This window comes from Ursus americanus, chromosome 14 (genome assembly GCF_024610735.1).
Source record: "Ursus americanus isolate L20-20 chromosome 14, mUrsAme1.1.p, whole genome shotgun sequence".
Classification (NCBI taxonomy): domain Eukaryota; kingdom Metazoa; phylum Chordata; class Mammalia; order Carnivora; family Ursidae; genus Ursus; species Ursus americanus.
Window position 1 is genome coordinate 21,533,462 of NC_142140.1, and position 23,612 is coordinate 21,557,073.

General features: G+C 41.6%; 1 protein-coding gene across 11 annotated transcripts in view; it reads right to left on the reverse strand.

The window, feature by feature from the left end:
- The window catches only part of MITF (melanocyte inducing transcription factor), a 215,608-nt gene that overhangs the window by 21,966 nt on the left and 170,030 nt on the right, over positions 1–23,612 (reverse strand). For 7 of the 11 annotated variants that reach the window (XM_045808072.2, XM_045808074.2, XM_045808073.2 and 4 more), the window contains exons 3-5: positions 9,639–9,866; positions 8,501–8,584; positions 6,272–6,367 (exon numbers count right to left, since the gene is read on the reverse strand). In XM_045808072.2, the coding sequence (XP_045664028.1) occupies positions 6,272–6,367; positions 8,501–8,584; positions 9,639–9,866 (408 nt within the window). The remainder of the gene's footprint in view (positions 1–6,271; positions 6,368–8,500; positions 8,585–9,638; positions 9,867–23,612) is intronic. The other 4 variants (XM_045808078.2, XM_045808079.2, XM_087866858.1 and 1 more) reach the window with 3 other exon arrangements.

A 23,612-nucleotide genomic window follows, 5' to 3' on the forward strand; every position in this document is an offset into this window, starting at 1 on the left:
GTAGTGAACTTCTTTCTGCCCCCGATGCTGATTTCCTTTTGTTGTATATGCATTTCCCTGTCCCTCGTCCACTGAAGGAGCTCAATGCACCCACGTTTATAGACGTTAAGAGGTTCCCACCCTCTGAAATAAAGTTCTGAATAGTAACTACGGGGGCGCAGTTCAGTGACCCCACTATTGTAGTGCAGAAGCCCCCTATTCCCAGCTTCATTCAAACGAGTCCTGTAACTATTATAACTATTATTACTATTATTACCGAGGAAGACTTAGAGCATTTAGCCCACCCCATCCTTGATTCTACACTCTTAAGTTTCACTCTCCATCTGAGAAAAGTACTGGAGATGGCATTCAAGTTGTTCAGTGACCACGAGCTTTCGAGTAGAGATTATACTGCACATCTCACCTTTCATTTTCTCCAATGGCCACTAACACACAGCTAAAAACCTGATAAATCAGTGACTGTGATTCTTAGCTGTCATTTTACTAAATGGTCTTATTTGAAATAGGTCACCTTCCGGGGTCAGTCTGGCTCAGTGCTCATTCTACTTTTGTCCAACTTAAGGCGGCAAAGTGAAAGGTATGCAAATGTCTCAATACAGCCCTGTAGAGAGTCAGGGCATCAAAACTCATAAAGCTGCTAGGACATCTTGTAACCCCTCTGGATTCCAAAGATTTATCCTCCTATCTTTCTGGAGTTTCAGATTTTGAAGGAACTACTGAGAATTAATAAACCAAGAATGTGGCTTCAAGATTCAATGCAACAAGCTAAAAAAATATTTCCATGCCTCTAGACATATGAATCATATCTACCATCTTTTCAAATGCAAACTGTAAGCAAAACAACGCAATTGTGTTATTGTGATGATTTGTTAGGGAAAATTAATAGGCAAGAGATCCATACAGTAAGCTCAAAAAAAAAAAAAAACAAAAAACCTCTAAGTCCTCAATGGATTTACACTGAACGGACCGATAACTAATTATAAGCTTCTCTGGGACATGAACATGTTTTCTAAACACATTCTAAAGGAAACTATGTGCACGTATACTTAGTAAATGCAGAATCATATGGAGGGAGGGAGGGAGGGAGACAGAGAGAGACAGAGGGCAAAAGAAACAAAAGCTGGGAATGAGACACAGACAAAACACAACGGGAGGGGTGGAAACAAAAAAGAGAGACACATGTACACAGAAGGGAAGAGAGGTAGAAAGACGATGAGAGACATTCAGGACGGGGTTGGGGCAGAAGAGCACAAGCCTGGGGACACCCAGACACGAATGCGCTGGGCAGACCAGACTGCTGTGAGTGACAAGGACTGACAGCCGTACCCGCCAAGAAGGGAGATGAATTAAAATCCCTATAACAAGATACCTTATCGGATCCTTCATTGAGGTCAGACATCATTACTTCCAGTCCAAAAAGCGGCTTATAACCCTCCTCCTACTTCTCTAGAAGATTTCCTGCTTCGGCTGCTTTTCCAATACTTGCCGATTAGGAGTCGGCAGTATAGAATCTCCCGGAATATTTTGCTGGGGAACAGTATTTTTGTGGGCTCCTACTCTGGGCCAGGCACTTTATCTATGCTGTCTTAATTGATTTTACAAAGAAGAGCCATGGCTCTCACTCCGTCTGAACAGAGCTTTGTGGCAGGGGGTACATACACTATGTTAATAGCAGTATTTTGGGGGCAGTGTCAGCTGCCGATAAACCAATTCGAAACTGCAATTTTCAATTAATCTCCAACTGATTCTAAGCAAATAAAAACCTAGCTGCTCACTAGCCAAGTACGGATAGTCAAATTTGCAAATTAATAGTGCAGGCTGGCTTAGGAGTCCGAGAACTAGGTTAAAACCTGCCTGTGTTACTGACCTGCTGTGTGATACTAACCTCTCTGAGGCATGGTGCCCCCTTTCGAAAGTGGCAATCCTATCACCCCTCTCACAGGCTTTTCTACCAACTAGAGGTCGAGTGGGTGAAACACGGTATTTAAGTGATCAATACTGCCATGTTGAGTAATGTAATTTTCTACAAAGTACTGTATTCCCAGTCTGTTTTCAACAGTCAAGTTCATTTCCACTTGGACCGACTACGCCATGTGCCATGTTAATTGCTAAGTATCCTGTCAACCAATGCACCAATTTTACCAGACTACAGTGCAAATCTAAACACAGGAATCAAGGGAACTACAGGGCTGGACTAACCGCCCAGTGTTCAAATCCGGCTTCTCCATTGTCAGTGGAGGGCATTTGTCAATGTCTAGAGCCATTTTTTGGATGTCACAACTGGGGGAGAGGATACCGCTGACATCTAGTGGGTAGAGGCCAGGGATGCTGCTAAACACCCTACAATGGGCGGGACGGCCCCCCAACAAACAATTATCCATCCCAAATATTAGTCATGCTGAAAGCGAGACACTGCCCCGAAATGGTGCCTTACACGTTCTTTGTTATTAATGGCTGTCATTTGTTGAAGCTACTAAAAGGAAGGTTGGTGAAACACGGCTAATTAACAATCAGCCATGCATATTTAAGAAAGGATTCTGTGGTTCCCCTGCTGGGTTAGAAAAACTAACCCATAAACATTATAACTGGGTCAAAATAAGATCTTTGGAGCTAAGGAAGAGGAAGAGGCATGTTCTGCTAACGTGGCTATGCTGTGTCTTTGCTGGGTTTTTATCCGGCGCATTCACCTGATGGACAAGATTTCACCTCCCGCATACAAGCTGTACAATGGACAGAAGCCACGGTCTGATGGGGACAAAGAAAGAGAAGGTAGACACATGTGGGTCTGTGCCCCAAACTTGGTCTGAATTGAGTTCTTCAATGTTCTCCTCCACCAAAATGAATATTTTTCCAAGTAAATGATCATTGTAAAATGTTATTATTTTTTTCTTTCTGGATGTTCCCCTTCTCTGCATATCAATTGAGCACTGTTAGCACAAGTAAACTGGGACTTTTATTCTTTGTTTGTAATGGTACAAGAGGGCCCTTGTGCTCTCAGAATAGTTATTTCTAGACTCCAGTTCCCTTAGGATAGTTTCCTCTCTAAGTGCTCCCTCCACTTCATTTTTTTTAAGAAGTTAACTTGAAATAAAGCATATCAAAGAATCAAATAAAAGGGAAAAAATGCCTAACACGAAGAACATTAAGTTTAAACCCTATTGGGGGGGTTAAAATGTTAGTGAGTCGTTGATAGCTTTATTATTTATTTTGACAACCCAAACTCAAAATTAACTAAGAATAAGAGCTAGTAACTAACATTTAGTAAGAACGTATCAGAACCAAGATTCTTCTAAACGCTTTTTGTAGATTAACTCTTAAAATTTTCATTCGGATTCTATTGTTTTAGATGCTATTATTATTCCCATTTTTCAGACAAAGAGAGAGGCAGAGAGGTCAAATAGCTCACTCAAGAGTAGGCACTGAATTCAGCTATCTGGCTCACAGTCTGTGGACCTAACCTCTATTTTATACGGTGTCTCCTCTCACAGCAAACTGCTGAAACAGTTTTGTCATGGGCTGGCTCCAAAGGGGCTACATTCAGACTTTTTCAGGGTGGAAATATAGAGAAGTAATGAATACCTAGACAGTCAGTGACAGCTGAGGGTGGCTACAAGTTATTCCTCCCCTGGCTGGCAATTAATTCAACTCTGCCCAGGGGATCTTTCCTATCCAGGAACTCCCCTAAGATGGCCCCTCTGCCCCTGAATTATCCTCCTCCATTCAACGTCTGACAGGGTGTCCCCTTCCCAGACTGGTGAGCCCCATGAAAACAGGAAACCTACTGTACTCATTTTTACCCACAGCACCTCGCCCAGGGCTGGTGACATATTAGGTATTTAATAAACACTAATTCAATCTTAAAGTTAGCTTAGAAGTAGTCAGCTAACGAAGGGGTAAGATTTCTATTCTAATGCAGAATGACTGAGGAGACAGGGGTGTTCAGTCTAAGGGAGAGAAGCAATTGGGGGTCTTGAGAACTGTCTTCAGAAGGGTTGTCATGAGGACAAGTTCTCCATGAGGGCGAACTAGACCCATGTCTGGAATTCATAGAGAGACACACTGTGAGTAATATCTGGATTATTAAGTATGATGTTATTTTGAAGTAGAGTTGGGACACATTACGGATGTTCAAGGAATATCACCGGAATAAAACACTATCAAAATTATTTGTTATTGTAAGAAATTATACTTAATATAGGTATTGTTGAGTACAACTTATGTTTCCAATGCTAAATACTACATATGCTTTATGAGATGACCATGGGAGGTAGGTACAATTATCAGTCCAATTTTAGAGATGGAGAAATGTAGAACTTCAAGAAGCTAAGTAACATGCTGGGTCACGGGAAATGGCAGACTTTGGATATGAACCTAGATACGATCACAAATCTCCAACTCCTAACCTCGGTGCTTTCCAGCCTCTCTTGTGAATTAGTGCATGTCCTTCATTAAAGGCCTTCCAGAAGATGGATGCCTAGTTTTTCTGTGTATGGGGGGAGGGATACAGAAGATATGCAAGAGGAGGCTAAAGCACTGAGTACCAGATTGGTTCAGATGACTTCAAGGTCCTCACCATTAGAGAAAATTTTAGAAATGATTTGTAAAAAATCATAATAACTTTAGAGTCCTCCTAGTATGACTAGATACCACCCGACACCACTGACAAAATGACCACCCCCTCATCAAGCAAAGTTCCTCGGGGATGACTGGGCCATTGCTAATAATTGCTGCTAGGGCACTGAAAATGTTGTAAATATACCCATGTCTCTGGGTACATTTATCAATTCCATAGTGCAAGGTCTCCCAAGTGTCCTGCTCACATTGATCCTAGGATTCTGACCGCTGACAAGTATAGTCTGCCTCACAAGAGGGACAAAGTTGGACACAGAAGGGTTCTACAGAAGCAACCAAGGGCTCCAAAAGGGTGGGGAGAGTCTGACACGGAGACATCTGTCAAGACTGCAGAACACCTAGTTCTTTCAGAATCAGGGAGTGAATTTACATGGGTAGGAAGTTGACAGAAATTAAAGATCCCAGAAAAGACTTTGGGGTGGCCAGGGAAGTCCTCACCCCTCAGGACTCCAGATAAATGAACTGAAAGAACAGGACCAAGATGGAAAAAAGAAAATGCGACCTATAAAACTTAGTTCACTAAGAATTTTGGTGTAAGTAAGTAAGGGCTATCATGTTCCCTGGCTGAGGGAATTTATTATATGAATTTATTCTTTAAAAAAATTTTCTCTTGTGGTAAAGATACATATGACATAAAATTTAGCGTCTTAATCATTTTGAAGTGCACAGTTTAGTAGTGTTAAGTCTATGCACACTGTTGTGAAACACACCTCTAGAATTTTTTCATATTGCAAATATCAAACTCTATATCATTAAAGAACAACTCCCCTTCACACCTTTTCCCCTATGGGAGTTAGTCTTTTAAACACAGGTTATTAAAGAATATGACAGTCTCATGGCATTGCTCTCATAGAAAACAGAAAAAGATCAGACAAGGTATTCAAAGCCTACTGAGAAGTCCTGACTCTGACACATCGAAGCTATGTAATCCCGTGTTAAGACCAGCTAACCTTTCTTAATCCTAAAAATGAGGGCAATGATACCACCCCAACTTGACCCAGAGAATTATTGCAAGGACTAGATTCACAGAATTGTTAGAAGGACTAAATAAGATCTACAATAAGACTTTAGCAAAATGGAAACATAAGACACCATTGTAAGGAGTGAAAAAAAAAAAAAAGTAGGGGCAAGGCTCCAAATTACAGAGAGAAGTAAATTTAATAAACCACTAATTTATTAACCAAAATCAGAATAAATTTGGCTATTGAAGAAAGGCACCTCGAATGTCAGTCACTCTATTACCTGTGAAGAGGAAGGTACTGCCCTTAAAAACTGCATTCATTTTTCAGGCCAACTAGAATGCTACTGTGAATAGTACAATCCACAGTATTCCCCTTGGTGGCAGTGTACTAAGTTGGGCATTAGATGTCAGGGGGAATTGGAAGGCCTAATGTCCTACTGAAAGTGGACTTGGACTCCGGGGAACGCAGAGCTTTATCATGGGGTTACCGATAAACCCATGAGAAATTCTTAATTTCTGATGTCAAAGTCACTTCTTTGTGATCCTGAAATAACTCTCTGTTTTATTACTAATAAATTTCTCAATCGATCACTTGCAGAAATAAACTAAAAGTTCGGGAAAAGGGAGAGAACACTGGAAATATCTCTAGATTTAAAAAAAAAAAAAAGCCTTCAATACCGTATTTGCCATTTGCAAAGCAGGATCCATCAATCCCAGGATTTCTTCATTATAACTTGATTCTAGGCTAATGATGTCATCGATTACATCATCCATCTGTAGGAAAAAGGGCAACGTAAGAGAGACAAACATAAGCAGAAACTGTGCAAAGCCACCCAAAAAGAGATCCGTGGTCTTTTCTCACCCTAAGCACTAATGCGCTTCAGATAGATGCTACAAAATTATTGCCCTCTTCCTCCCAAGTATGAACATCACGGAAGGTCATGGACACTAACAGGTGACAGGGACGACATGTGCAACCAGAATTTAGTGAGGGATTACTAGGTGCCAGGCACCGGGTTCAGGGCTTTTGATGGGTTAAATTATTTCCCCCCTCAGAATAGCCCTGTCAGGGTAGGTACTATCAGTATATCTGTTTGCCAGGTGAAGTAAATGAGAAGCAACTTGCCCAAAGTCATACACGGAAGAGGTTTAGAGGCACAACCTGAACCCATGCTCTCCAGGGCTATGCTCAACTGCCTCCCCAAACAGGCAAGATGGAGGATGGCTGCCATTTCTTTTTTTTCCCTCTCAAGACCATACCCCCTGGCCTTTGTAGACCCTCCTTACAGTAAGACGACCCAGCTGGTAACTCAGACCTTTGCTCTCCTAGGGACGTGTGGGGCACTGGGGCTCTCAGGCTGCTGGCTAACCCTGCACGGATCCTTCAATGACTAGTGAAATAAGTTTCTCCTTGTACAGCTGCCAGTGTGCTCGGTACTCCCGGGGGAGTACACCAGGACGACGTTATCATTACAGTCATGGAGCTGACGTTCCCACTAGATCAATTTTATTCCTGAAGTACCAAAACATCAGTTATGATAATAAACAACGGTGATTACATGTGCATTGCAGCAGTTGCAAAGACAAGGCTGTGAAAACATTTCTTTGTAAACACCTGATGTATTTGAGCTGGTTGGGGTGTGTGTGTGTGTGTGTGTGTGTGTGTGAACATGCACACATGCTTGGAAATAAATAGTGCTTCACAAGTACACAATGAAATCTCAACACTCAGAGGAATGCTCCTTTACGTCTTTTTACCATTTCCAATGAAAGGGGACAGGCTCCAGTGCCACAGGGCTTGGAATCCTCATTCTCCTACTTTCTGTATTAGGGGCAAAGCCTTCAATATTTAAGAGCTTCAAAAGGCCAATCAGGAAAATGGGGCTAATAATACACACTGCCTTATTGGATTCTTGTGAGATTTCAGGATAAACCATATAAAATGCTCACAGTGCCATGGATATAGTAAACATTCAAAAAAAAATGAGGGTTATTAAGTGACCCCCGAAGAAGAAGAATTGCAGGTCAGTTCTGAATAACTGCCAGCAGTTTACTAGTTTCATTTCTGGATACACCACTTTTGTTTGTTTGCTTTCAAGAGATGATTTTCTAATTGAGCTGAATAGGCAAATGGGCCAGAGGACTTATGATCAACCCTTCATTGTAAATTCTTTTAGGGAAATAAAATTAGTGGGCTTGGTGTGATAGTTTTTTTTAAATAATTTCTTTTTCTGATAAAAAAAGAACCACAAAAGCAAGTTAATAACAGGAAATATAGAAAAGCAAAAAAAAAAAAAAAAATTTCAATGGTTCTTCTTCTCTTTTATATCTATACACACATTTTAAAATATATAAATATGTTAATAAATGTAACATTATTTATATATCTATTAAATAGGATGTTCTAGAAGAATCTCTGATCACTTGGGAAAAATACATGAAGTATTATTAAATTAATAAAGCTTCCATTGCGTGTTTCATGAGATTCCATTTTATAAAACAATATATAGATCTCTGTCACACACACACACAATCACATGCATAGCGTGGTTTTACTAATAGCCTGTTGCAGTTGCTACCCTACAAATGTGTGTAACACGTTGATGATGGCATCTAAGTAAAGTACAGCATATTATATTTTACGTATCAAAATTTACGTATTTCAAGCACTTTTTAATGACTTGAAGCAACTTAGGGAATGTGCATTTTAAGTTTAATTTCCCAGAGTTATTTAATCATGAGACACTATGAAGAAAATGGCCCTGTTCATAGCTTTCTCTATTTAAAAAAAAAAAAAAATCAATGAGGGGAAAAAAACCCTTAAGTCATCAGGAAGGTGTGATGAGCCACAAATATAGATTCTCGTTACACAGTGTCACATCCTTGGGCTGCCGAGTCATTCAGTACCTGCATGCACGACGCTCGTGAATGCGTGTTCATAGTTGGGCATTCGCTTTCCGCCCTGTTTTGCTCTTCAAACTTATAAAATCCCTGCAAAAACACAAGCAAAATCAGCCCATGACTTGGATTTGCAAATGACTTTTCAATGACATGTTCACACGAGGCTGATGGTGCAGCAACAAGATGGACTAATAAGCTTTCAAACAAAGTGGATCTGACCGAGAAATAAAATAGTGCGGAAAGAACTTCCATCGAGTCAGCTTGACAGAGGACAAATACGGACAGAGAGAAATAAGACAGTTGGTTTGGGCACAGGGGAAAAGACTTAGTCCCCCTAGAAATTAAAATTCAGCAACTTCAGAAGAGTCACCTCTGAAATCACATGGACATTTCAGAGTACACTAAAACTCCATTAAAACGAGGCTTATCATCTCGTAATTTGGAAATACAGGCGTTAAATCACAACTCTCCCCTCAGGCATTTTTATGCTTCCAATTTTGATGCAACAATTAGCTTGAGGTGTGTTTGGATCTCGTCTCCAATCCAGCCTTTACAAAAGCAGATTTCACGGCAGCGGCAATCTTATTACAAAACGGAATTTATCTAGCAATTAAAACCTTTGCCTTTCTGTTAAATTCTCATGTGCTACATTATTCAAATCCATCCACGCACATTCTGTGCTTTTTTTTTTCTTCAACTCAGGGAGAAATAAAAATAATATTCCAGACATTCACAACAAGCGGAACTTCTAAACCGCCTGTCCCACACCTTTTCTATTTTTGCTTTGCCTTCTCCACCTTGCCTTCTCCTCCTCTGCATTTTTACTGCTTTGTAAATGGAAAGGCATTGAAGAGAAGAGAGCGCTCGGCTGACGGAGCAGCAACTGGGTGGGAGAGAAAGTGTCCTCGCCTCCACGTCCCACTCTGGAGCGGCCAGGTGTCCCGTCCTGAGCCACAACCCAATAGAACCCGGTGACGGCGTGAAGAGGCCGGAGGGCAGCGGCCACACCGCAGAATCTGGGACAAAGGCTGGCGCGCGTGGCCCCGCAGACAGATAAAAGAGTCCACAGTCAAGTGTGGGAATAATATCCAACAGACATTCATTTAGTGTAAGAAGACAGGAGAGGGGAGGAGACATGAATTACCTCTTTTTCACAGTTGGAGTTAAGTGTGAGCATAGCCATGGGGCTGTTGGGTGCGCTGCTCCCCGGCACTGGTGGCATGACATGATCGCCAGGCTGGTTTGGACATGGCAAGCTCAGGACTTGGTTGGCATGTTTATTTGCTAAAGTGGTAGAAAGGTACTGCTTTACCTGCTGCCTTTGGGCTTGCTGTATGTGGTACTTGGTGGGGTTTTCGAGGTGGGTCTGCACCTGAACATAGCCACGGAGGGAAGAGAAGACAGCGCCGTTATTCGTGAGTTTCGGTTGGCTCTTTTCTCACGCACAAACATGAGACTGGCCAGTCCACCAACAGAATAAATTATTAAGCCCCTGTTATGTACCAGGCACTGTGCTAATGGATTTTGATATTACCGAAGTTTAAAGTCTAACTCTTAGGATTTGGGGTAATACTTTGCCCTGTTTTATTTCCCTGCTAATTAGCAGCACATCTCTTTGAAACCTTGTGCCCTTTTTGCTCGTGTCCAATAATTTAAAATTTGCAACCATCTGGAGGGTCAAACTTTCCCCAGCACGACTGTAAGGGTTTACTGAGATCAGAATGACAATCTAGAAAAAGGAGCATAACAATTTATTTTACTTCCCTTGGCAAACAGAACAGTTTTCTGTTTAAAAACAACAACAAACCTCCTTAAGAGCCAGCTGTAAAACGGTTGTAGAAAATAAACAGAAACATTCTGATGATTAAATCAACTAGTTGTAGATTAATTCCTCCCACTTTCATTTGGACATGATTATTCAACATTTTAATTAAGATCTTGAACTCAACGTAAAAAACAATTCTCCAGGAAGCAATTTCTTTCAAAACGCCCCACACTTACATGTATGTGTTTTTCAAGGCATGACTGTGAAGCCACCAGGATCTTTTTCCTCCTTTCTTATAAACCCTAATACAGAATTAAAAATGCTTTTTTTTTTTAAATCAATGATACTCAATTTAAAGTTACTTTTTCCTGGATAACACAATTTAATCTTATGAGCTCTGAACAGGAGCTGATGGAGAGAGCACAGCCAGGCACTAGGGGAAAAAATACCCCACTAATATTTACTTTGTTCAAAACCACATTGAATTACTTCTTAAAGTATCAAACAGTAAACAGCATTAAACTAGTAGACCTGCACTTATTGGAAAGAGTACAATAACATGAAAAGGTGAATTACTCAACTTATTGCATTACATTTCAGACACTAAAGATGAATAAGAATAAAGCTCACCTGATAGTGATTATATTCTAGCATTTCCAGCATAACAACGTTTTAGGTGGCCCCAATCCAACGAGAAACGGTAGGCTATTCACTCCCTCTACTTTCTGTAATTCCGATTCGAAGACTGACTGGCATAGAGAAGGCACTATAAACAAGGTATCCCGAGACACCACCGGAAACTTTATCACAGCAGCCCTGCTTATAATAACCTAAGCTAATTAGTTATGCATGTTAAAAAAAAAAAAAAACACCATTCGCACAAGAGGCTTTTTTTTTTTTTGGAAGCCCTACGAGTTTGGTCTTCAATATTGGTATCAATTCTCCCCCCTGGCTTGACGTCATGCTTTTTTCATAAATATAAAAGAACCTTTTTAAGTGATGAGCTATCAAAGTCAAACTCACTGTCAGATCAAGGCCAATTCACTATTCATCTTTAGTTCCAGTAGTATTAATAGACAATGGTATTTCTCTTTCAGCAATAGGTTAAAAGCTCGATGCCCCTTTGGAGAAGACACTGCCTAAAAGCTACTATTACACATGAGACTTTTCTAATGGCCACATAACTCTGTAACTGCCAACTGCAGGAAGACTGTCTATGTGCTCTCTGTGCTACACTTTCAAGTTCAATGGCCCCATCCTGTATCCTGGTCTCAGTGTGCATCTTATTCTTAGCTACATGGATACATAAGTTTCCTACTGACCTCACATCAGGAAGAAGGGAAACTATCCCAAACAGAACAAGAAAAACATACACACACAGGACTGGATGTATATTTACGTGGAGAATAAGAAATAAATGTCTCCCCTATTTAACCAAGTTGGGAAGCATGAAAACATTTACTAAAAATCTTTTCTTATAATTCTTACGGGCAGAGAAGAAGAGTTATCATATGCACGGCTGATATACTTATATCCTCACTCATTTATTTGTTCCATTATTTACCATTATTATGTGCTGAACACCATGCAAGACATGGAAGAGACATTGTGAGCAAACAGCCCTGACTGCCAGCTTCATGAAACTTGGGGTGAGACAAAAGAAGAAAAAGGCAAACAAATATATATCTAAAAATTAGGATAAATGGTTAATATTCACTGCTGAGATGGGGAGATATTTTAAGCATAAAAATTTGAAATTCAGTAATTCTGTCCAAATGCCCAGGAAAGTGAAGTCCTTTATGTTGGCAATCTCAAATTGCTTCAAATGACTGATCTAACATGCACACAGAGGTTCACAGAGACATTTTAAGTTAATGAAACGGTCCAGACACGATAATGATGAGGACAACAGACATTACTAAAATAAACATAAAATGAGGGCAATGGGTGTAATGTGCTTATTTCACTATTACACTAAAAAAAGAAAGGGCTACACATTTAAAAATAAATGTTAATTCACTGGCGGATCCTTATTCTTTAATGAATTAGAATTTTATGCTTTAGTAAAGAAGGAAGGAACCTGCTCTCTATTCCGCATTGCCAGTGAGCTCTTTACTATATCCAGGCTGGGGTAGTAAGAGTGGAATGTATTTTGTCCCTTACTGCCAGTGTCTTTTTAGTTTTCAAATAAGTTGAGTACAGATTGGCTATAAACACCGTGCTGGAGGCAGAGCACACCTCCAGCTGTTTCCAATCCAAACGCTGAAAACAAGTAACAGAAAGGAGGAACATGAGCTCTAGGTAATAGGGGGTAGTGAGGTCTGTGGCAAACTAGAGCACACACATCTCATCTCAAACAAAGAGCTGACATAAGCTGCAACAGATTGTGGCCATATGCATATACCAACTCAGTCTAGATCTCCCAGTTTTGAAATTGAAGATCTAAACTTCTTAAAGTTTAGTCTCCTAGATGAAAAAACTGACATCCTACTGTTTGACTTTTCACATTGCTTAAGACAAGTCAAACACACCTGTGGGCTGGACTCAGTCCATAAGCCACTAGAACGTGGTCTCTCCTTCACACCATCCTTGAGGATAATCTTCCTATCTACATTCCCGGGGGGGCGAGGGTGGCCCAGGTTCTGAGGACAAGTTACGGTCAAAATCCAGGCATTTCCTGGTGCTCCCCTGACAGACAGCGTGCCTGACAGCACAGTCAGCAGAAGAGTTAAGAATTCAAAACCTGTGTTCGAATTGTGACTTTGCAACTTCACTATTTATGTGACCCTTTACAAGTCATTAACTTTCCCAGGCTTTCCTCTCTTCATGTGCCCAAGAGGGAGGGTAACTGAGCCTGCATCGTGGCGGTACTGCGGCATTAAATGAAATCGCACTTCAGACAGGCTTAGCAATGCAACTGAAAACAGCAGTTCTCTAATTTTTTTTTTTTTTTTTGGTCTTAGAACCATTTTAAACCCTTCAAGTTTAGAGTGTTTATGTGCATTATAGCCATCAGTGTTTACCATATTAGGAACTAAAGCAGCAATTTTTAAAACACGACATTATACACGAGCGTCCATTCCACTGGCCATCAGAAGAATGACATTTTAACGCTCATGAAGCCTTCGTAAAACTCTTCTGTAAAGTCACAAGATGAGCGTGAAAAAAGGGAGAACTTCTCAGTATTATTAAAAAACAGTTTTGACCTGGAAGAACCACTGCAAGGGTCTTGGAGACCCTCCAGGCTTCGTGACTTTGAGAACCACTGATCTAGAACGCAGGTAGTGCTCAAGCATGATCACTACCCCATCCTAGCCGTGCTATTCACCACTGTGCAGCAGCGGTGTGGGGCACAGCCTGTGTGTCTTGCCCCCCCTCAGCCAGAAGGTGCTGGAGGAAGACACGAAACCCTCTAACCTCCTCAGAGCAGTATTATGAGGATCTGAAGTCCTATGGCAATTTTAAACGCCATATAAATAAAATATTCTGTCTTCAACCATCTTAAACCATAGCTTTTTTAGTTAGTGACTTCCCTTGTGTTAGTTTCTAAATAGCGAGCATACAAATGAAAACATATATGTAACATTGAACATCTGTATGACTTCCTGAGAATTTCTGCATGGGGTTGACCTTCAAACTAACTACCCAAGTTAATGAATTCGGAGAACAAAGTTAGGTATTGCTGAGCACTTGAAGCACAGACCACGAAATAAAGCTAGAGTACTTCATACTCCATCGAAAGATACTATTTTGTTGATATAATGGATATTTCATATAAATAAAGTATGTTAGCTATCTTGTCAAAGTACGAAACTCCAAGGGCTTTGAAACTCTTCGTCCTTGTTACTGCTACTATCTTTTGGTGCTTTTTCCTTTCTTCATTCAGATCCTGCACTGATACCCAGAGAAGTGGAATGGATCACCTTCTGTCACACTAGCTGTGCCACTTTCCGGGTGACAATGACAGGTTATTTTCCATCAGTTTCATTCGAAAGAGATCCTGGAGCACATCAGTGTGAGATGGTGCCTAGAGATATTACCATCTTGAGTGACAAAAGAATTCACTGGAGGGGAAAAAAAAATTCCCATCTAAGGTCCACGGTTCTTCTATTCCCTCTACTATTTGCAAACCAGAATGTAAATAAAATTGAGGGAAGATTCCCGTAATCCTTTTAGCTCACAAATTTATTTATTTATTTTTTAATACATCAACAGAAAGTTCAGATTTCTCATTTTATGTTTAGAGAGACAATGTGTCCTGTTGCTCAGTAAGGTTCAGGAATCCTAAAGGGATTATAATTCACTCAATTGCTATCTACTAATGCCCCCCCCCACAACCAGTCTTTTATATTGTTTTTTTTAATAACAATTTATAGAGATGGTCAATTATGCAATCGCCATCCCTGAAAAACACGGTAAAACAGAGAAAGCTAGTTTTCTTAAATGACCTGAGCCAAGTCTTCTTGTCCAGGGTCACGTTTGACAGCTGCAGTGTTCTGTTCAGTTCCACAATTGTAATGTTGCCACTAAAGAAACCTCAAGCCCAAAACACACGTTTTCCAACAGTCGTGTTTTCTGTACAGACATACAAAGGTATCCTTAACAGAAAACAAGGATGAGGATATGAATCCTGACCTAAGAGAGAAGAATCAAAATCGGATGCAAACAAAAAGGAAAGCTGAAGAAGACTCACATAAAGGAGACGTACGTGGGATTAAGGTTGCTGAGCCCCAGCCCCTTTCCCTAGCACGGGGGTCTGCCCCCCAGCCCAAATGGGCCCATTCCTTATTTCCGTGTGGCCCGTAAACTAAAGATACATTTTACATTTTTTAATGGTTGGAAAAGAATCAGAAGGAGAAAATTTCATGATACATGAAAATTATGGGAAATCCAAATTTCAATGTCCATACACAAAGTTTTCTTGGCACACAGCCATGCCCATTCTTTTACGTACTGTCCGTGGCTCCTTTCTCCCTCTGGTGGCGGAGATGGGTAGAGCCTGCCCGGCCTCTGAAGCCTCAAATACCTCCTATCTGGATTTTTACAGAAAATGCCAACCTCTGCTCTGTAAGAAAGTCTTACCTAACTGGAGTTCAGCTTTCTTATTAAATCGAAGCTTTAAGAAGGAAAGGATGGGAAGACTTTTCTAAAGACAAATAGTATATGTAGTCGATTCCCCAAATGTTGTCTAAACTGGACAAGCATGTAGGAACACAGGGTATGCGCAATTATCCCCATTTTAAAGATAAACAGAAGCTCTGAAAAAGTTCAAAGACGTGCCAGGGTTGGAAATCAAACCAAGGTCTTCGTCCTTCCGTCCCCAGTGGCAAACTAAAGAATCACCCTTCGCCGCTGATGAATTTTGATCTGGGGCTTTAACTCAGTTAAGGGGGAAAGATAAAACATGTAAACCAGAGGTGTACTCACATACTCTATGTGTGCACACATAAATATGTATCAATTTATATCCCATTTCTTTGGTCTGTATCCTTTCACATTACTTCCTACCATATCATTTTGGAGGATCATTAGGCTTCTGAATTCAGAGATAAGAGTTATAAATGTGTACAAAAGGAGAGGACCGCAAACCCATTTTTCTAAAATTTTGATGTTTTAATAGAATAAACCAGACCGGCTTTACCAAAAATTCCTAACAGGTCTTTTATCCTTAGCTGATGACCTATAAAACAGTGTGCTTTTTATAAATATAAACCACAAGGTGGGCACGCTTTGGGTTTACGACTAACAATATTTAGTAGCCTCAGGAAAAAAAGAGGATTATTGTAAGTAAATTCCTACTATATACATTATCTTTTCTCTCTCAGACTAAAATAAGCCAAAGGTCTGAGTATAAAAAGAACATCAAGTTTTTATCTCATCCAAATAGAAATATGAGATTTTAGAGTGGTAGTTGTCTGCCTGCAGAGTATTTATAATCCCAGAATAAAAAAGCCACTTTCAGAATCAAATTCTTATGAGAGACGCAGCAAAACCCAATAAATGTAACGCATTACTCACTTTAATAGAAAACCGTGCATTTACAGGTCCTGTGCTCTTAAGATTATATTGGTCATTATGCATGGGTATGTCATATTAAAGAGCAAAATTTCAAAACATATATTAAAAAGAATTAGCATTCATTCACTCAAAATTCTCTACCCTGTACCAGACACTGTGCATTTTATATTCATTCCAAGCTTAGGTCATTTAAAAACAAAACTAAGAAATTCCTTGGATAACCACATAAAATTTTCTTGAAAGCCTCTTCGTGCAGTTTTTTTTTTTAAAAAATCATATGATGATAACTGATTGAATCCAGAAGCAACTACAGAAGAAATCTGATCTTGATAGTTTTAACCTCTTATTTTGAGTTGCTGCTGAGACTATACCCAATTGCCTTCATGCCATATACATCAAGAACTAAATATAGGTTTGAATGCAAACCTGAATGTGTATATAAATCACCTGGGATCTTGTTAAACGCAGTGTGATTCTGTAGGTCTGGGGTGGGACCCAAGATCCTGCATTTATAATAAGCTCCCAGGGGATGCCCACCCTACTGGTCCATGGACCACACCACACCTTGAGTGCAAGGCTGTAATATGTTCTCACCTGGACTTCTCCCCAAAAAAGTGATCGGTTCGTGATTCATTCAATAAATAATACTTAAGTGCCAACCAGATGCCAGACAACTGCTCTCACCTTACACACGCTGTTCAGGGAAGGTCCTACAGAGAAGGTGCCAGTTAAGCACAGGCCTGAAGGTGCGGAGATGAGTCAGGCAGATGGGTGGGAAAAGTGTCCCGGCAAAGTGCAAAAGTCCTCAGGTATGAACACGCCTCACCTGCTCCAGGAACAGCAAGAAGGCTCGTACTACATGTTCCTCACCTGCCTTCCAACTTAGCACATGCACCTCGTTCTCCTCTTACTTCTTTCCCCATTTCTTCTGAGTCTCCTTGGCTAGTTCTCTCTTCTGCTCTTAAATCTCAGCGTGTCCCCAGGCTCAGAGCTTGATTTTCTCTCTGGACATGCACAGCCCCGGAGTGTTAAGCCAGTCTCAGGGATTTCAACACCCAGTTCAGATGTCTCTGAACTCCAGATTCACCTCTACCTGCCTACTCCATAGCGCCCATGGAGCACTGCAGACATCCCAAACTTCACACGGTCATCAGCCCCTCCAAACCAGCTCTGCCACTGTCTTCTCCATCTCAGTAGATGGCAACGCTATCTACACAGGAAATTCCCTTGTTTGCTTCTTGTAGGTCAAAAAAGTGGTCCTCATATGGTTCAACCTAGCTGCACATTCAGAAACTGGTCATCTTTGACTCCTTTTTCTTCTTCACACCCTCTATCTAATCCATCAAGAAGTACTGGCCCCCTCTTCAGAATATATCCAGAATTTAACTGATTTTCACCACCTCTACTGTTACCATCTGATTCATGCCATCATCATTTCTCACGTGGGTTACTGAAAGTCTCTGGACTCTTCCACAGCTTCCACCTGTGCCCTCTTGCAGTCTATTTGCAATACACAATAGAGTGATCCTTGTAGAATATGTCAGACCGTGTCACTACTCTAGGGAAAAAAAACCCCAAAACCCTCTGTAATGGTTCTCTATTGATCTCTGAGGGAAAGGGGAAAAAAAAGTACTTACAATGGCCTGAGTGCCACCCCTCACACTTGTTAGAAATGTAGTGTCAGCCCCCGCCCCCCAAGACCTAATGAATGAGACTTCTTGGGTGGGGACCAGAAATCCATGTTTTAACAAGCTAACCAGGTAGATTCTTATGCACCTCAAAGTCTGAAGACCCCTGCCCTCTCCGCCTACTTCCCACTCCACCCTGGGATCATGACCTCCCACACCATGCTAATAGCTTATTCAAAATCCCAACGCATGCCCTGCCAGTGCTGCTGATCCCTGTAAAACCTGTTCTCCTTTGTACCGAACATGGCGTGGCACACAGTAGGCACTTGGCAAGAATTTGGTCAATCAGTGAATGAACGGAACCACTGTGGCTGAAGTGCATGGATGTGGGGCAGAAGAGAAGTGGAGGAGTCAAACTGTGTAGGGCGCTGTAGAGGTTGAAGGCTAGGATTCTGAGAGCCTCTAGAAATGTCCTGAGGAAATGGAGAAGGGACAAGTATGCTCTCTTCCTGACTAATTCAGCAAGCACTGGAGGAACTAAGTCTCCAGGCTAGGTAGTGATCCACAGCCTACCTCCCTACTCTGAGAGATACAGCTTCCTTTTCTCTTTAGGGTCTTCCCAAAGACTGCCAATTCTTACAGTTCTCATCTATAAGGCTTAGGGTCCCGAGGGTCTAAGACACATGGCCAGGAGCCTGGAGATTTACCTCCATGGCGAAACCATGTCACACAATAAGTCACAGTTAAAGCAGAGGTCCCCAAGCAGGTGGCCCATGGGCACAGTCCACAGGTCTGGCTTACCATTATACTCAGTATCTAATTAAAAATTGGGAATTTACACACCAAATTTTGGAATTCTGGTTCCTCTGGATAAATTACAAGATCCAGCAACACAGAAGCACATTCTAGTGGGCCAGCAATGGACAGAGTGGAACGGGCAGCTTCCCTCTTTGGATGGGTCACTTGCGCCTCATTTTGCCAGCGTTCCACCACTCCTTGTAGCCACAATGACAGTAGCCTGCTCCACTCATTATCTCCCTGAGCCCTGAAGGCATCTGAGCTGCAAACCCTGCCTTATCCTTTAAACACTCCCTATTCCCAGGGTAGTTCCAAATCTGATAGAATGGGTAGCATGGATATGCTTACAAAGCCACATTAAAGGAACAATCTTATGTGATGGGGGAGAGAATATCAAATAAATTGGTATAACCTTAATACATAAAATGAACTGATGTAAACTTTTTAAAGGTACATGCACATCCATCGAGTAATTAAACAATCAAGCACTTCTCTAAGGAAATCAAAAGATACAGGAAAAAGTTTAAGTACCGGATGTCCATCAGAGCATTAACCCTTACAGGAATGGTCAAATTACTACTCTAAGGCTCATGGCCTGGTTTCGTAAGTAGCTTATGGGGATACGGCCATGTCCGTTTGTTTGCATATAGTCTGTGACTGCTTGCAAGCTAGAACAGTGCTAGAGCAGAGTTGAGCAATAGAGCTCAGGTCCCCCAAACCCGACAATACTTACTCTGTGGCCCTTTACAGGAAGCTTGCCAACCTTAAATCTATAGTAACAACAACAACAAAATGGAAACAAATATCTAACAGCAGGCAATGGGTTAAATTAATTACAAGATTAAGTTCAGGGTCCCCCCACCTTGGCCTGCTGACCCTAGGGCCAGATACTTCTCTGTTATGGGGCTGCCCTACACGCCGTAGGATAATCAGCAGCACCCTTGGCCTCTACCCAGTAAGATGCCAGTAGTGCCTTCCTTGCAACACCCATTGTGACAACCAAAAATGCTTCCAGACATTCCAAACATCCCCAGGGGAGCAAAACTGTTCCCAGTCCATAATGACTGCATGTGGGTGGATGCAACTCAGGGGTTAAAACCCGTATTTTACAAAACGATTTAATCAGGGGGAACATTCAGAATGTACGTAGGAATGCAAAGCAACTTAGAAACACTACATATACTGTGATCCCAAACTGGCTTAAAAATGTTACTTAAACATCAGCACAGACAAAAAAAAGACCAATTACCAAACATTCCACAATCTGAACCGTGACTATTCTGGCATGATGAAATTATAGGGGGCTGTTACTTTATTGGGGTTTTCCCCCTATATTGTCTATTAGCTACATGGCATTAATTTTGTAATTAAAAAAAAATCTACAAATTCCACAAAAATTAACTTCTGTGGATCTGGAAAAATAAAAATATATTTAGGCAGAATTCCTCTACTGAAAATTTTGCAAACAATACATAAACTCATTAAGTCGTTATATAATGACGAAATCTGCCTCATTTCAATTTTCCCTTTAAATACTTGATCAGATTAAGAGGACCCTGTTATTCATGAAATTTTTAGTCCAACATTCAAGCCCTGACAGTTTGAGTTTGTATAATATTTGACATATTTTTCTGGTTTTGTAAAGGGCTGTGATTACGTGGTCCAGTGGTACCCTAATAATGACCCATTGTAAGGGCCGTCCACTTCTCCCCCTCCTAACGGGAGCTGTGAGCACAGCATTCCACGTGCTATAACTTTTCCAGCTGCCCCAGTTTAGCACTGCCTCAGAACTGCAGACGCCTTTTTGTCTTAGTATTTCCCCCCCAAAATGCCCCCATTGTTTGCAGTTTATCGGGTATTAGAGATCATTATGGCACAGGCAGCAAAACTCCTTTTCATAAGGGCCGGCACTCTTAAGAAACTGGCAGTGGTCAAGTTTGTCAGAGATGAAAACATTGCCCTGGGCTTAAGCAAAAGGTCAGTCAGAAATGAGAGCTGAAGGCTGCCGGTTTGAAGGTCAAGTCCACATGGGCTGCAAACTGGCAAAAAGCAGCCGCCTCCTAATAACACAGACTTCAGGGTCCGTATCATGAGACTGAGGGGTCTCCTGGATTTTGAGCAACTGCATTGTCTTAAGAAATTCCAAAGACTCGTTGCCTAGATTATGGGACGAGGAAAACCCGGTTCGGAACGAACCACCCCACGGGAGCGCTTCTGGAGCGTGCTAGGCGCTGGGCTGAGCCCTTCACAGGCAGGCACGCTGACTTTACCCCCCTTTACCTACTCAGGTGTTCACGCAGCCAGCATGTACACAGGCACTCACTGAGCGTGGGGAGAACAGCAACTACAGCTGGACTCCTGGCCCCACAACAAACCTCTTTACGTTGGCGAAGCAGAGACAAACGCAATGGAAACACATCGACAAAGAAAGAATTTCGTACAGTGACTCGGTGCATTGCAAACAATAAAACAAAGTTATTAGGAGAAAAGGCTGCTTGGTGGTGGGGACATTCCAGCTGAAGCCTGACTGATGGGAGGAAGCCCGGTATGTGGAGAAGCCGAGGAGCTGAGATCCCGGGTGGGAAGCAGCCTGGCGGATGGGAGGAACAAGGATGTCGGCAACAAGAGTGCAACAGTGCTGGAGCGGTGACCAGGTCGGCGTGTGAACTGACAGAGCCGGCTGGGGCCCCCCGTTACGGAGTTTTGTAGGCTCTGTGAGGAATCTGATTTTTCTTCTCTGCTACTTAGAAGAAGGCTTTTCTTTGGAAGGTTTTGAGCAGAGAAGTGATATGACCTGTCGAACATCAGTAACACATCACTCTGGGGCTGATGTGGATGGGAGGTAAGAACGGACACAGGAGGAACAACTCGGAGGCTCCTGCAGCCCCGTATATGAGAAAGGATAATGCTTTGGACTCAAATCTTAAGATGCCGTTGGATATGAAATATACGTTACTAGGTCTTGTACCTGGCTTGCATCAAATTCAACTTAAGAAAAGCACATACAAAGAACTAACAACAACAACAAAGAATGCTCTGAAATGTCTCACACCACCATCAAGAAGTTATTATAAATGATGCATACAGTTATAAAATATCCCATATAGACCTGTTTGGGGCCCAACAGCTAAGTGTATGGCCAGCTGTCAGAGTGCAGTGGAGAGAACCGATCTAACATTGTTAATATCAGGCTGGAATTTCAGATAGACCTGAGTTCGAATTCCAGCCAAGTTGCTTAAAGGCTTTGAATCTCAATTTTCTATTTGCAAAAATGGGATCATGGATACCCACCTGGTAGTTGCTGAGCTTGATTAGTTTAAGTGACAAAACACATGAGAAGTGCTTAGCATGAAATAAATGCTCAATAAATAAATACTGTTCTCTACTATCGTTAGTCCTGGATTTTTTGTTTTCCCATTCAAGTAAACTGGTGTTAGGTCATTTAGCTCATCCATCTCGGGGTTAAAAAAAAAAAAGGTAAAGCAGGGGCACCTGGGTGGCTCAGTCGTTAAGCATCACCTTCAGCTCAGGGCCTGATCCCAGGGTCCTGGGATCGAGCCCCACATCAGGCTCCCTGCTGGGAGCCTGCTTCTTCCTCTCCCACTCCCCCTGCTTGTGTTCCCTCTCTCGCTGGCTGTCTCTCTCTCTGTCAAATAAATAAAATCTTAAAAAAAAAAAAAAAGTAAAGCCACCTTGAAGGAGTGAAGAGGGCAGAGGGGAGTGGGGGTCATGTTCAGCCTCTTCCAGGCAAGTTTTTACGTCCTTCTCTTTAGCTGACTCAAATATCACAGATGGATACTAAAGGTAAAAGTGGATAAACAACAATCTTAGTGCATGGGACACTTGCTGGCTGGAGTATCTTATGGAAGGCTTTTGTGAAATTATTTCTCTCTTCCGCTTTCCAAATAGGCTAGCTCAGTCACTGTTCTTAAACTGGGCTTCAGGGAACCTGGGAACTCCTGAAAATTGCATGCAAACTTTTGAGGTGCATTTTTCCTAGGAAGAGGTCTAACAAAAGAAAATTCTGTCTAGGATTTACAAGGGAGAGGGACGTATGTACGTGAAACCAGATGAGCCCTGAGTTGTCATTGTTGAAGCTGGGGGATGAGGACGTGAGGGGTCCATTACATTACATTATTCTGTTTTTTTGTTTTGTTTTGTTTTTAAGATTTTATTTATTTATTTGACAGAGATAGAGACAGCCAGCGAGAGAGGGAACACAAGCAGGGGGAGTGGGAGAGGAAGAAGCAGGCTCCCAGTGGAGGAGCCTGATTGGGGCTTGATCCCAGAACGCCAGGATCACGCCCTGAGCCGAAGGCAGACGCTTAACGACTGCGCCACCTAGGCGCCCCCTCTCTGTTTTTATATGAGTTTGAAACAACCTATACACATTCACACACAGCATACATATTTATGTATTAGGTATTTTCATGTGTACTCATTTTTTATCTTCTTTTCCCGTAAAAAGGCAAGTCTTATGGTAACATATAAGCAAGCACTTGGTTAATCCATCAACGTATCATAACCATAAAAAACTGTTGTTGTTTTTTTTTTCTTGCTTGCTCTTCTAGACTTATGCCCAAACTTACTTCTCAAAGAGCTGATTTTATGTTATATGAATTGATCGTGGATTCAATATGGTCCATGCCATTCCGCTGTGGTGGTGTCAGCCTGAGCAACTCTCAGAGAAACATCTTGTTTACAAAGTAATTTGGATCTGTCCATGGGGTGTTCTCACTGATCAAAGCAGGAATGTGTATTTTGCCACAAATAAAACATTTGTTTGCGCATAGGGTACGAAACTGAATTCATATTGACCTTTTCAGATTAAAATCAGGACTACCTCTTTCAAACAAAATGCCTGATGATCTGTATTTATGTCAGATAAAAAATACAAGCAACTGACGCT